Source organism: Rhinopithecus roxellana, chromosome 2, assembly GCF_007565055.1.
Source record: "Rhinopithecus roxellana isolate Shanxi Qingling chromosome 2, ASM756505v1, whole genome shotgun sequence".
NCBI lineage: Eukaryota > Metazoa > Chordata > Mammalia > Primates > Cercopithecidae > Rhinopithecus > Rhinopithecus roxellana.
Window position 1 is genome coordinate 144,135,940 of NC_044550.1, and position 15,318 is coordinate 144,151,257.

The 15,318-nt window shown below is 39.3% G+C and overlaps 1 protein-coding gene across 1 annotated transcript in view; it reads left to right on the plus strand.

Moving 5' to 3' along the window:
- The window catches only part of NSUN7 (NOP2/Sun RNA methyltransferase family member 7), a 56,186-nt gene that overhangs the window by 21,773 nt on the left and 19,095 nt on the right, over positions 1-15,318 (plus strand). The window contains exons 7-8 of the mRNA XM_010384659.2: positions 1,005-1,215; positions 15,117-15,260. Coding sequence (XP_010382961.2) covers positions 1,005-1,215; positions 15,117-15,260 — 355 coding nt within the window. The remainder of the gene's footprint in view (positions 1-1,004; positions 1,216-15,116; positions 15,261-15,318) is intronic.

The window sequence follows — 15,318 nt, forward strand, 5'->3', positions numbered from 1 at the left end:
TTATATTTTTGTAGATTATCAGGGAGGTTTATAAGGCCTAATTGTCACCTTGAATAAAATTAATACCTCTACAATCAGTGCATCTGATTGGCATCTTTGTCTCATGTGAATTTATAAAGAACATATCCTTCTCCCAGATTCCATAAATAGGAAGATTTGCCTTGCTGGCAGCTGTAAGGTTCTACTTTTCTCCCCTAAAGGAGAATTCAAGAGAAAGAACAATGAGACCTTTTCTTCCTTCCCTTTCTGGGGAAGATACTAGTGCCATCTTGTATATGAAAAAACAATTGTAATGGTTTTTCGTAATTTCTTTAATATAGTCTTATAGCTTTGATTTGTAAGAGGTGTATAAAGGCTATCAGTACAGGAAGAGAATGTGAGGTATAATGTGGTTTCAACAGAACGAAAATAAAAGGCATAAAAAAGTAGTTTAAATTCATTTTCACATCCTTAGATTCCAATTATTGCCTCAGATGTACCTTGATCTTCTAAGGTTTATCCCTTTTCCACATTCATATTCTTGGGCAGAATCTCTTACCATATCAAGCACTGAGATCAACTGCAGAAGCCCAACCTGTCAAGCCCCCTTTGATAAGCTTCTTAAACATCTTAGTGTCACTCTGTGAGCTAGTGGCAATTTAGGTGACAAGGTAATGGGGAAGAGAAAATGGAAGTAGTAGATGAGTGGGTTTTTGTGAAGGGGTAAGAATTGGAGCTAAGATAGGACATCATTAATCTGTTGACCATATTTTAGAGATTCTGGCATTGCTTTATACAAAAATTAGACAATAATAGTCATAATTTAGGCTAAACAAAGTTCTTTGTTTTAAACATCAGTTGTCTTTGCTAACTCTTTACTTAAACATATATTAAGATATTAAAACTAAAATGGATTAGGTATCTAGTATTACTATGAGGTACCTTCTTTTATGTAAAGCAAATAGAAGTCAGCTTATATTTCTAGTGATACCCTTTGAAATTCTAATCATACCATTATCTTATAGGACAAATCTCGAAGTCTTGCTGTCCATTCTGTAAAGGCTTTATTAAATATGGATGATGATATCTTAATGGTCAATACAGGTTCATGGTACACAGTTGCCCATATGTCAATTTTAACAAATAATAATACCTCAAAAGTATTTGTGTGTGGAGTACAATCACAAGCTAAGGATCCTGACTTGAAGACCCTTTTCACAAAAATAGGATGTAAAAGTATGTAAAAATATTTCTTCATTTGGTGATTATTGTTCTACAAGATTTTAGAAACGTTAAAAAGTTTTAATTTATTAGTTTTTTTGTAACGAAAAAGCTCTATATGTGAACTAATATCTTAAAATCATAACTAATCTATATCTTATTAGATTGTCCTTGTTGCTTAATTTGGTTAAACAACTGTAGGTTAAATTAATATCTTGGTACTTTGTAATGGTGTTTGACATTTAGCTCACATAATTTGAGGCTCAAACATTTAGTTAAAGTAGAAATTTTATCATTTAATAAATAAGAATGATTATCCTTTAATAAATACTTACATAAGTGCTTAAGTGACAAAGATAATATCTAGGACTAGAAGCTAAGTCTTTTTTTTCTTTTTTTTTTTTGAGATAAAGTCTCACTTTGTTGCCCAGGCTGCAGTGCACTGGTATGATCAAAGTTCACTGCAGCCTCTACCTCCTGGGCTCAAGAGATCCTCCCACCTCAGCCTCCCAAGTAGCTGTGACTATAGGCTCATGCCAATATGCCTGGGTAATGTTTCTAATTTTTGTAGAACCAAGGTTTTGCAATGTTGCTCAAGCTAGTCTCAAACTCCTGGTTCAAGTGATCTGCCTGCCTGGGCCTCCCAAAGTCCTGGGATTACAGGCATGAGCCACCAGGCCTGGCCTAGGAGGTCTTTTAGGCTTCTTGTTTTTTAAAAATGTTTCCATTGGATCATGCTAACTAAAGACTACATTTTATTGTAGGTTCAGCGAGGCAGAATAACTAAGCAAAACTTTTAACAGATTCACAGGGATAGGGAGACAAAAAGTGGAATTCAGGATTTGACCAGGAGAGGTAGCCTGGTAAATACTCAGGATTTCACTTGGAGCCCCAAAGTCCCTCTTGGATAGTGATCAGTCCTCCAAAGAATTAGAACCTACATTCCAGTCATCTTAATTCCCAATTAGATTAAGGTGATCTGGGATTGCTAGTGCCCAGTCTTAGCTGCCTGCCAGAAGCAAAAGTAAATTCCCTCTGGAGGAAAACAACACTATCCTATGTTTCTAATTATCTTCTAATTTTTTTCACTTATTATTTTTTATTTTTTATTTTTCTGAGATGGAGTGTCCCTCTTGTTGCCCAGGTGGGAGTGCAGTTGGCACCATCTTGGCTCACTGCAATCTCTTCCTCCCGGGTTCAAGTGATTCTCCTGCCTCAGCCTCCTGCGTAGCTGGGATTACAGGCACCCGCCAACATGCCCGGCTAATTTTTGTATTTTTGGTAGAGATGGCATTTCATCATGTTGGCCAGGCTGGTTTCAAACTCCTTACCTCAGGTGATCCACCCATCTTGGCCTCCCAAAGTGCTAGGATTACAGGTTTGAGCCACCGCACCCGGCCCATATCTTCTGAATTTTTTCTGATGCAATATCTACCACTTAATTTTATAAAACACTGACAGAACAAGAAAAGATATGACTAAAAGAGAAAGCACTGCAGTAGAAGCAGACCCACAGCGTATCTGGAGATACTGGATTTATCAGATGTGGACTTTAGATTTTTTTTTTTTTTTTTTTTTGAGACAGGATCTTGTTATGTTGCCTAGGCTGATCTCATACTCCTGGGATCAAGCAATCCTCCTGCCTCAGCCTCTCAAGTAGCTGATATTACAGGCAGGTGTCACTGCACCTGGCTCAAAATGTACACTTTAAAATAACTATGATTAATAAGCTAGAGGGACTAAATGTCAAGTTTTAGAATTTTAGCAAAGAACTGGAAACTAATCAAAAAAGCTAAAAGAAAGTTCTAGAACTGAAAAATACAATGTGTGAAATTAAGAAATAAATGTGATATGGATTTAACAGTAAATTATACAGAACCGAAGATACAATAAGTGAACTGATAGGCCTGAAGAAAATATCCAGACTTAAGCATGGGGAGACAAAGGATATGAAAGAGGTCATAGGACACACATGAGACTCAGTGATTCAGTTATCTCGTGTGTGTTTGATTGGAATTGCAGATGGAGAGGAGAAAAGGAATTGGAAAGAAACAATATTTGAATTTCAGGCTGAGAATTCTTGAAAATGGATGAAAGACATTAAGCCACAGATTCAAGAAGCCCTGTAAAAGTCTAATCAGAATACATGGAAAACATATCCTATGGCCTGACTACTTGTATCCCCCCAAAATTTGTATGTTAAAATCCTAACCCCCAAAGTGATGGTATCAGGAGGTGGGGCCTTTAGGAAGTTGTGAGAGCAGAGCCCTCATGAATGGGATTAGTGCCCTTATGAAGGGGACCCCAGGGAGCTAGGTAGCCCCCTTTCACCACCTGATGATACAGCAGGAAGGCACCATCTGTAACAAAGCAGGCCCACACCAGACACTGAATCTACTGGTGCCTTGATCTTCAACTTCCTAGTCTCCAGACTTGTGAGAAATAAAATTCTTTTGTTTATAAGCTACTCATTCTGTGGCATTTGTTGTAGCAGCCCAAACAGACTAAGGCAACATATTAGGCATACCATAGCATACCTGCTGAAAACCAAAGAGAAAGGCATTGGTGAGTAGCCAGGGAGAAAATACATATACCATCAACGGAATAGCAATAAAACTAAAAACTAACTTTTCAATTGAAAGAATTAAAACCAGAACCATTAAACAATGTCTTCATAATGCTGAAAGAAACTACCAAGCTAGATTTTTATATCCACTGAAAATACTCTTTGAAATAAAATAAAATAAAGATATTCTCAGACAAAATCTGAGAGTTTGTCACTAGTAGACACAGTAAAGGGAATACTAAAGATGCATTGTTTGGGTAGAAGAAATGTTACATAGGAAATTGGAGGCTGGGCACAGTGGCTCATGCTGGTAATCCCAGTGCTTTGGGAGGCTAAGTTAGGAGGCCAGGAGTTTGAGACCAGCCTGGGTAACACAGTGAGACACTGTCTCTAATAAAAATATAAAAAATGTAGCTACTCAGGATGCTGAAGTGGGAGGACCACTTGAGCCCAGGAGTTTGAGGTTACAGTAAGCTATGATTGTGCCACTGCATTCGAACCTGGGCAACAGAGCAAGACCCTGTCTCAGCTGGGCATGGTGGCTCACCCCTGTAATCCCAGCATTTTGGGAGGCTGAGGTGGGCAGATCATGAGGTCAGGAGATTGAGACCATCCTGGCTAACACGGTGAAACCCCGTCTCTACTAAAAAATACAAAAAATTAGCCGGGTGTGGTGGCGGGCACCTATAGTCCCAGCTACTTGGGATGCTGAGGCTAGAGAACGGCATGAACCCAGGAGGCGGAACTTGGAGTGAGCCCAGATTGTGCCACTGCACTTCAGTCTGGGCGACAGAGCAAGACCATCTCAAAAGAAAAAAAAAAAAAAAAGACCCTGTCTCTAAAAAAAGTGGAGATGTGGCCGGGCGTGGTGGCTCACGCCTGTAATCCCAGCAGTTTGGGAGGCTGAGGCAGGTGGATCATGAGGTCAGGAGATCGAGACCATCCTGGCTAACACAGTGAAACCCTGTCTCTACTAAAAATACAAAAAATTAGCCAGGCGTGGTGGCGGGCGCCTGTGGTCCCAGCTACTCGGGAGGCTGAGGCAGAAGAATGGCGGGAACCCGGGAGGCGGAGCGTGCAGTGAGCCAGGATCGCGCCACTGCACTCCGGCCTGGGCAACAGAGCGAGACTCCGTCTCAAAAAAAAAAAAAAGTGGAGATGCTGAAAGAAATGAAGAAAAATACAAAAGTTAAGTACTTAGGTAAATCTAAATGATTATAATCTAATGTCTAATGGGGTTGCAAATTAATGTCTGTGGGACTAAAGATATTTAATGTTAAATGCAATTAAAATAAATTACAACCATGGCATGTAATTTTAGAGGAAAGAAAATAGAATTAATGTGTCCTATGGTTTTTGCTTTTCTAGGAAGTGGTAAAGTAGTATATTAAGTCAATGATGTGTGCTATAATTTCTGGGATAATAAGTAAACACATAATAAAATAATGTATAATGAATAGTTAAGGGGGAGAGGAATAGAATATAGAATTGGAATATGAGTCTAAAAAAAGATAAAAAAGGAGAGGCCGGGTGTGGTGGCTCACGCCTGTAATCCCAGCATTTCAGGAGGCAAGGCGGGAGGATCACCTGTGGCCAGGAGTTCGAGACCAGCCTGACCGGCATGGTGAAACCCTGTCTCTACTAAACATACAAAACTTAGCCGGATGCAGTGGTACAGGCTTGTAGTCCCAGCTGCTTGGTAGGCTGAAGCATGAGAATCACTTGAACCCCAGATGCAGAGGTTGCCGTGAGCTGAGATCATGCCACTGAACTCCAGCCTAGGCCACAGAGTGAGACTTTATCTCATAAATAAATAAATAAGAGACCAGGCACAATGGCTCATTCCTGTAGTTCCATTCCAGCACTTTGGGAGGCTGAGACGGGTGGATTGCATGAGCCCAGGAGTTTGAGACCAGCCTGGGTAACATGGTGAAACCCTATTTCTATCAAAAATACAAAAAATTACCCAGGTGTGGTAGCATACACCTGTGGTCCCAGCTACTTGGGAGGCTGAGGTTAGAGGATTGCTTGAGCCCAGGAGATCAAGACTGCAGTGAGCCATGATTGTTCCACTGCACTCTAACCTGAGTGACAGAGCAAGCACCCCGTCTCAAAAAAAGAAAAAAAAAAGGAGAGAAAGGGGACATAAAAAAAGCAAGACGAATAGCAAATACGATGGTAGATTAAACCAAACAGTATATATTTAAGCTAACGTACATTATATGCATATGACATTAAAATATTATGTAAACATAGAAATACACACACATATATGTGTATTTATTTTTATATATTTATTTTATATATTATTTTATATATATTATTTTTATATATTTATTTTCTATATTATTTATTTATATATATTTAAATATATATATATTTATTTATTTATTTTAAGACACAGTCTCCCTCTGTCGCCTGGGCTAGACTGCAGTGGTGCTATCTTGGCTCGCTGCAACCTCTGCCTCCCGGCTTCAAGCAATTCTTGTGCCTCAGTCTCCTGAGTAGCATGCACCACCTCACCCAGATAATTTTTTTGTATTTTTGGTAAAGACAAGGTTTTGCTGTGTTGGCCAGACTGGTCTCGAACTCCTGAGCTCAAAGTGATCCACCTGCCTTGGTCTCCCAAATTGCTGGGATTATAGGCGTGAGCTACCATGCCTGGCCTAAAATATTATACATTAAACACACTTAAAATACATGGACTGAATACTTGAAAGTCAATATTGGATTTTTGTTTATTTCTTGTTTGTTTGTTTTGTTTTTCTTTTTGTTTTATAGAGACAGGGTCTCACTCTGTCACCCAGGCTGGAGTGCAGTGGGGCAATCTCAGCTCAATATAAATTCAACCTCCTGGGCTCCATCGATACTCCTGCTCAGCCTCCCAAGTAGCTGGGACTACAGGCGTGTGCCACTATGCCTTGCTAATTTTTTTATTTTTTTTTGTAGAGATGACATTTTGCTATGTTGCCCAGACTGGTTGTGAACTCCTGGGCTCAAGCAATCCTCCTGTCTTGGCATCCCAAGGTGTTTGGATTACAGGCATAAGTCACTGTGTCTGGTCAGTCTTGGATTTTAAAAGATCAACTAAGTGCTGTTTATCAGAAATGCTCTTAAATGATACAAAAAACTTCAAAGGACAGAAAAAGATATGCAGTGCATATACTAATAAAAAGAGCTGCAGACAAATAGATTCAAGTCAAGAAACACTGCTAACAATGAAGAGAGATATTTATAATTATGAAAGGTTTAATTCATCAGGAAAATATGACAGTACTAAAGATATATGTATGAATAACATAGTCCTAAAATATATAGAGAGTAAAATTGTCCAGAACAAGCAAACACTCTCTGTATACAAAAACTCCAAAGGAATCAATGAATACACTATTAGAACTAACAAATTAGTATATAGTAAGGTTGCAGGATATAAAATGAATATATAAAAATCTATTGTATTTCTATCCACCAACAATGAATAATATAAAAAATCAAAGTAAGAAAACAATCCTTTTTATAACATCAAAAAGAATAAAATTCTTAGCAATAAATTTAATACAAGAAGTTCAAGATTTGTACAATGAAAACTACAAAATATCATTTAAAGAAATTAGGAGGCTGGATGCTGTGTCTTGTGCGGGAGGCCAAGGTGGATAGATCATTTTGAGCTCAGGAGTTCGAGACCAGCCTGGGCAATATGGCAAAACCCCATCTCTATAAAAAATACAAAATGAAATTAGCCAGGCGTGGTGGCTCATGCCTGTAGTCCCAGCTACGAGGGAAGCTGAGGCTGGAGAATCTCTTGAACTTGGGAAGTAGAGGTTGCAGTGAGCTGAGACTGCACCGCTGTACTCCACTCTGTCTCAAAAAAAAAAAAAAAAAAGAAAAAGAAAAAGAAAAAGAAAAAAAAAAAGAAAAGAGAAATTAGGACCGGGTGCAGTGGCTCACATCTGTAATCTCATCACTTTGGAAGGGGCTAAGCTGGGAGGCTCACTTGAGGCCCGGAGTTTGAGACCAATCTGGCAATGTAGCAAGATCCCATCTCTACCAAAAATTTAAAAATTAACCAGCCATGGTGGCACATGCCTGTAGTCCAAGCTACTTGGGAGGCTGAGGTGGAAGGATCACTTTAGCCCAGGAGTTCAAAGCTGCAGTGAGCTGGTTCATGCTACTGCACTCCAGCCTGGGCAACAGAGTGAGACCCTGTCTCTAAAAAAAATAAAAAATAATTAAGGAGGCTGGGCGCGGTGGCTCACGCCTGTAATCCCAGCACTTTGGGAGGCCGAGTTGGGCAGATCACGAGGTCAGGAGATCGAGACCATCCTGGCTAACACGGTGAAACCCTGTCTCTACTAAAAATACAAAAAAAAAAAAAAAAAAAAAAAAAAAAAATTAGCCGGACGCGGTGGCGGGCGCCTGTAGTCCCAGCTACTCGGGAGGCTGAGGCAGGAGAATGGCGTGAACCTGGGAGGCGGAGCTTGCAGTGAGCTGAGATCGCGCCACTGCACTCCAGCCTGGGCGACAGAGCAAGACTCCGTCTCAAAAAAAAAAAAAAAAAAAAAAAAAAAAAAATATATATATATAATAATAATTAAGGAAGACATAAACAAATGGAAAATATTCCATGTTTAAGGATCGGAACACTTAATATGGCAGTGCTCTCTAAACTGATCTACAGATTCATCGCAGTTCTTATAAAAAGCTCAGCTGAACTTTTTGCAGAAATTGACACACTGTTCCTAAAATTCACATGGAAATTTAAGGAACCCAGAATAGCTAAATGAGTTGTGAAAAAGAACAAAGTTTATAGAACTCACATTTCCTGGTTTAAAAGCTTACTACACAGCTACAGTAATCAAGAAGTGTGATGCTAGTATAATGATAAATGTATAGATCAGTGGAACAAAATTGAAAGCTCAGAAATAAACCCTTACATTTATGGTCAGTTGACTTGCAACGAGGTTGCCGAGACCATGCAATGGGAAATGAATAGTCTTTTCTTTTTTTTTTTTTTTTTTTTTTTGAGACGGAGTCTCGCTCTGTCACCCAAGCTGGAGTTCTGTGGCCGGATCTCAGCTCACTGCAAGCTCCGCCTCCCGGGTTCACGCCATTCTCCTGCCTCAGCCTCCCGGGTAGCTGGGACTACAGGCGCCGCCACCTCGCCCGGCTAGTTTTTTGTATTTTTTAGTAGAGACGGGGTTTCACCGTGTTAGCCAGGATGGTCTCGATCTCCTGACCTCGTGATCCGCCCGTCTCGGCCTCCCAAAGTGCTGGGATTACAGGCTTGAGCCACCGCGCCCGGCCATGAATAGTCTTTTCAACAAATGGTGCTGGGACAACTGGATAGGCACTTGGAAAAGAATAAAATTGGATGCATATCTCAAATCATATATAAAAATTAACTCAAAATGGATCAAAAATATAAGTGTTAGAGCTAAAACTCTTATAAGAAAACACAGGTAAGTTTTCATGAGCTTGGATTTAGCAGTGGTTGTTTAGATATGACACCAAAAGCACAAGCAACAAGAAAAAAAAACCAGATAAATTGGACTTCATTAAAATTAAGAACTTTCGTGCTTCAAAGTCACTATCAAAAAACTGAAAAGACTGACTGGGCACGGTGGCTCATGCCTGTAATCTCAGCACTTTGGGAGGCTGAGGCAAGTAATCTCAGCACTTTGGGAGGCTGAGGCAGGTGGATCACCTGAGGTCAGGAGTTCAAGACCAGCCTGGCCAACATGACGAAACCCTGTCTCTATTAAAATTACAAAAATTAGCCAGGATGGTGGTGCACACTTATAATCCCAGCTCCTCAGGAGACTGAGGCAGGAGAATAACTTGGACCCAGAAGGCGGAGGTTGCAGTGAGCCAAGATTGCACCACTGCACTCCAGCCTAGGCAACAAAGCAAGAATCCATTAAAAAAAAAAAAAAAAAGATAACTCACAGAATGGGAGAAGTTATTTGCAAATCTTCTGTCTGCAAAGGGACTTGTATCCAGAATATATAAACAACTCAACAATAAAAAGACAAGTAGCCCAACTTAGAAAGGGTAAAAGATCTGAATAGATATTTCTCCAGTGAAGATCTACAAATGACCAGTAAGCTCATGTGAAAAGATGCTCAGAATCATTAATCATTAGGGAACTGCAAATCAAAACCATAATGAAATACCACTTCAAACCCACTAGTATGGCTATAGTCAAAAAAAAAAAAAAAAAAAAAAGGAAAACAACGTGTAAGCAACAATATGGAAAACTTGCTGATGGGAATATAAAGTGGTGCAGCTACTTTAGAAAACAGTTTGGCAGTTTTCCAGTAAGTTAAACATAGAGTTACTGTATAACTTAAGAATTCCACCTTTAGGTCCATACTCAAGAGAACTGAAAACATATATTGACACAAAAGCTTGTACATGAAAGTTCATAGCAGTGTTATTCATAATAGCTAAAAGGTAGAAATAGCCCCAAAAGTCCATCAAATGATGAGTGGATTTAAAAATGTGGTGTATCCATACAATGGAAGAGTATTTGGCCATAAAAAAGAATGAAATCCTAATGGGGCAAGATGGATGAATCTTAAAACATGATGCTAAGTAAGAAAGCCAAACAAAAAAGTCCTCATTTATGATTACATAATTGAGGGGAAGAGGACAATATCCCAAATATTGCAAATCCATGGAAACATAGAATAGATGAGCAAATGTGATGGGCTGGGAGAAAGGGTGAATGGAGAATGACTGCCAGTGAGTATAGGGTTTCTTTTGGGAGTGAAGAAAGTGTTGTGGAATTTGATGATAGTGATGGTTACATAGCTTGGTGAATATACTCAGAAGAACCCCTGAATTGTATACTTAAACCTTAAGAAAATCAATCAGAACCAAAAACTAGACAATTTATCAATTTATCTTAGTGGGAGATTTTAACAGACCTCTCTCAAACTGAAAACAAATTAGTAAGGTAAGTAACGATATAGAAGATGGAAACAACATGATCAGCAAGTTAACCAAACTAACATATGTAGAACTCTGTACCTAGCGACTGCACAGCACACATAAATAGCAAAAATTACTACATGCTGGGCCAGGAAGCAAGTTTCAGTGACTTTCAAAGGACTGAAATCATACAAAGTTGTTGTTGTTTTAGAGACTGGTTCTCACTGTCACCCAGGCTGTAGTGCAGTGGTGTGATCCTGCCTCACTGCAGCTTGATCTCCTGGGTGCAAGCAGTCCTCCCACTTCAGCATCCCAAATAGCTGCTATTGTAGGCACATGCCACCACTCTCAGCTTTTTTTTTTTTTTTTTTTTTTTTTTTTCTGGGTAGAGACAAGGTCTCATTATGTTGCCCAGGCTGGTCTCAAACTACCGGCCTCAAGCGTTCCTCCTGCCTCAGCTTCCCAAAGTGCTGGGATCACAGGCATGAGCCACCACACGTAGCCCATAATATGTTTTTCAACCACAGTGGAATCAAGCCAGAAATCGATTAAAAAAAAAAAGAGAAAAAGTAGGAAATCCCATGACATTTTGGATTCTTTTATTTTGAGATGGAGTTTCACTCTTGTTGCCCAGGCTGGAGTGCAATGGCGGGATCTTGGCTAACTGCAACCTCCGCCTCCCAGGTTCAAGTGATTCTTCTGCCTCAGCCTCCCGAGTAACTGGGATTACAGGTGCGTGCCACCACGCTCAGCTAATTTTTTGTATTTTTAGTAGAGATGGGGTTTCACCATGTTGGCCAGGCTTGTTTGGAACTCCTGACCTCAGGTGATCCACCCACCTCAGCCTCCCAAACTGCTGGGATTACAAGCGTGAGCCACCACACCCCGCCACACTTTGGAATTAAAATGACATACTTCAAAATAATTTATCAGTCATAAAAGAAATCACAGTGGGAATTAGAGAATATTTTGAACTTAATTATTGTAAAAATACATGTTAACATGTAGAATGCAACTAAGGGGGAATGTTGTAGCCTAAAATACTACCATTAGAGAAGAAGAAATAGTAAAGATTGATGATGCTTACATGCATGATAAGACAGTTAGAAAAACAGCATCAAATAAACCTGATGGAAGACTATAATAAAGATGGCAGGAATTAATGTTATAGAAAACAAACAGCATCTCTCTCAACAAAACCAAAAAGTGACTTTTTAAAAGAAAATACAATTGATTCATCAAGAAAAAGAACATAAAAATTCGGTTATCAATAATATCACTGCAGATCCTAGATACATTTAAAAATACAATAAAAAGATACTGTGAGCAATTTTATGCCAATAAACTTGAACATTTAACTGATATGGATTCCTGGATAGACAACTTGCCAAAAGTGAGAAATAGTTTTGGAAAATCTGGATACTCTTGGAACTGGCTATTAAGATCTTAAGATTAATGGCTATTAATATCTATTGAATTCATAATTGAAAATCTTCCCACAAGACAAAAAGTTTTTAAAAATTTTATTCCTATATGATATTGTCACAGAATTCTGCAAATAATTTAAGGAAGAAATAATACTCTTTCAGAGAATGGAAGGAGGAACTACTTCCCAGTTCATTTTATAATCTCGATGAGCTTGCCCTTTCCTTTTATTTATTTATTTTTTTGAGACGGAGTCTCGCTCTGTCGCCCAGACTGGAGTGCAGTGGTGCGATCTCAGCTCACTGCAACCTCTGCCTCCTGGGTTCAAGCAATTCTCCTGCCTCACCCTCCTGAGTAGCTGGGATTACAGAGGCATGCCATCACGCCCGGCTAATTTTTGTATTTTTAGTAGAGACGGGGTTTCACCATGTTGGTCAGGCTGGTCTCGAACTCAAGACCTCGTGATCCGCCCGCCTCGGCCTCCCAAAGTGCTAGGATTACAGGTGTGAGCCATCGTGCCCGGCCGAGGTTGCCCTTTCCTGAGATGGGAAGGACTGTGGGTCAGTTAGGTTTTAGTTATGTTAGGTTTAAGATGCCTGTTAGATATTAAGTGGAAATGTCAAGCAGGTATTTGGGTACATTCTTTTGGAGTTCAGGGGAGAAGTCTGTGTTAGAGACACACATTTGGGATTTGTCAGCATTTACATAATATTGAATGTCACAATCACTAAAGAAGTGAGTTTAGGTAGTAAAGAAATCTAAAAGCTGATTTCTGGACACTCCAATACCTAGAGGTCAGGAAGCTGAATAAGAGGGAACCAGCAGAGGAGCCACAGAGAATTAGAAGAAGAATCAAGAGAAAGCAGGTTCAGGAACTGGGCCAGTTCTTATTATTGCCTCTCAGCTCTAAACCTACACTTTGTCCTGTCTTACGATGCTGGGACTGTACTCTGCTTCTTCCTTTCTCCATTGCCAACTGCCTCTGTCATTAGAGGGTGCCGGAGAGACTTTGTAAGACTGAAAGAGGAAGAAGAAAGGACTTTTCTTCTTCCAATGCTTGTTTATCCCTGTGGTGGCTGTGTAGAATCCTGGCAGTGTTTACGACAGCATATTCCTTTGGTACCATGCCCTCTTCTCAGAGACCTGAATCTCAGCCTGGTGTGTGCTGAGTGTAGGGTTGGGGGCAGGGAGGTGCTCCGCTGAGTTTCTAAGTTCCTTGTTCACTTTTCTCTCAGTCTTGGGGCTGAGGGTGGGAATAGTGGCTGCTCTCTTCAGTTCTTACATCTGTACACATTAGAGTTTTCAAATAGTTGAGCAGTTTTTACCTACTTAACAAGAGAGAATAGGAACTACTGGGGAGCCAAGCAGTAGAAGAGAGGAAATTTCTCCTTTTAGAAGTATTCCAGCTAATAAAGGAAAAAGGCGTTTTAGAATTAGAATATGAGTGTTTTGCAACCCCTTTGGTGGTACCACAAAGGCAACTTACTGGAAGAATATCATGCCATCTATAAGTAGTTTTGCCCCTTTCTCTCCGTCCCCCAAAGGAAAAAATATTGGTCTTCTGAAGATTCACTTACTACTTTACAGGAAGTACAGAAAATAGGAACATGTTAAACTGCATTCTAGGAAAACAGTTAGCAAAATCCAGACAGTGGGAAACCCTGGCAGGGCAAATAATGAAGTTTCAGTAAGAAATAAATGTTAAGAAAAAATGGAGGGAGAACCTGTAGGTGAAAAGAAATTTAAAGTAAGACTGATCAATTGCCATGTATGTACCTTATTTAGATCCTGATTCAAACAAAAAACTTTTGACATGTGTGAAACTATTGGGAAATGCGAGCCAGATTAGATATTTGATGATAATAAGGAAATATTTTTAACTTTTTTGGTGCGGTTACATTTTAAAAGAAGATTTTATCCTCTTAGAGATATATGTGGAACTCTTTAGAGATTCAACATAATAGGGGGCTGGGTGGGAGGGGCTGCATTGTACAGATGAAACAAGATTAACCATGAATGGTTCACTGTTGAAACTCTGTGATGGGCACTTGAGAATTTATTATATTATTATGCCAAATTGCATATGTTTGAAGTTTTCCAATAAAATGTTTAAAATAGTGGCGGGGGCAAGAAGAAAAGGATGACTCTATTGAAAGAAAAAACAATTTTAAAAGACACGGAGAATAGGAAGAGGGAAAAATTGATGAGGCACGAGAAAGGCAGCAGGTGGGGGACATATCAAGAGTGATTCTTCAGCCCGTGAGGGGTGTGATAGCCACTGCAAAAGTGGAGGTTGGCTGTAAAATAGGGGCACAGATGACTATAATGCAAGGGAAGGCAGACTCTTAAGCTAAGTCACAAGATCCCTAAAGTTCTGATTGATATTTTACACCAGTTTGTATGGATTCTGTACCTTGGACTGGCAACTTATAAGTGCTTCTGATAACCCTCCCCCACCTTGTTTTTTTTTTTTTTTTTTCCTGGAGAGTAGAACATAAAAGAGGATAAAGAATGGGAGAGGGAAATAACCAATATTGAGCCCTCGCTATGTAATAGACACCATGCTAAGCTTAACTACTTTACCTTAGTCTTCACCACAGTTATATGAGGTAGCTATCTCATTTTATGAAGAAGGAAATGGAGGCTCAGGGAGATTAAAACACACAGCTAGTAAAGAGTGAAGCTGGGAGTCAACTTGAATTTTTCTGCCTCTGAAGTCCATTTCTCCCCTGCTATATATCCTGCAGTTCAAAATGAGAAATTTAATTTTAAATTTCAACATCATTTCAGGTGAAGGAGAAAGCATTCTATTAATAGGATTCCTGTATTAACTTTGGGTAGGTATCAGAGAAGAATAGCCCTCTTTTCTAACTACATCAAAATTAATTTTTGTGAGGTTGAGGATTTAAAAATGTACAATAAATATAGTCGCATACTACATTAAGATTTTTCATTAATATTTTACATTAATTTTTCTGTGTTTTTTCCCCAGATATTGAAATACTTCGTGAGACATTTATTAACATTGAAACAAAGGATCACAGGTTACAGAAAGTTAAAGTGATTTTGCTGCTACCTCGTTGTTCAGGACTGGGTGTTAGTAATCCAGTAGAATTTATTTTAAATGAACATGAAGGTACTTGTTTTGATTTCTAAATTATTGAAATTAGTTGACAGTTTAAAATATAAAATTA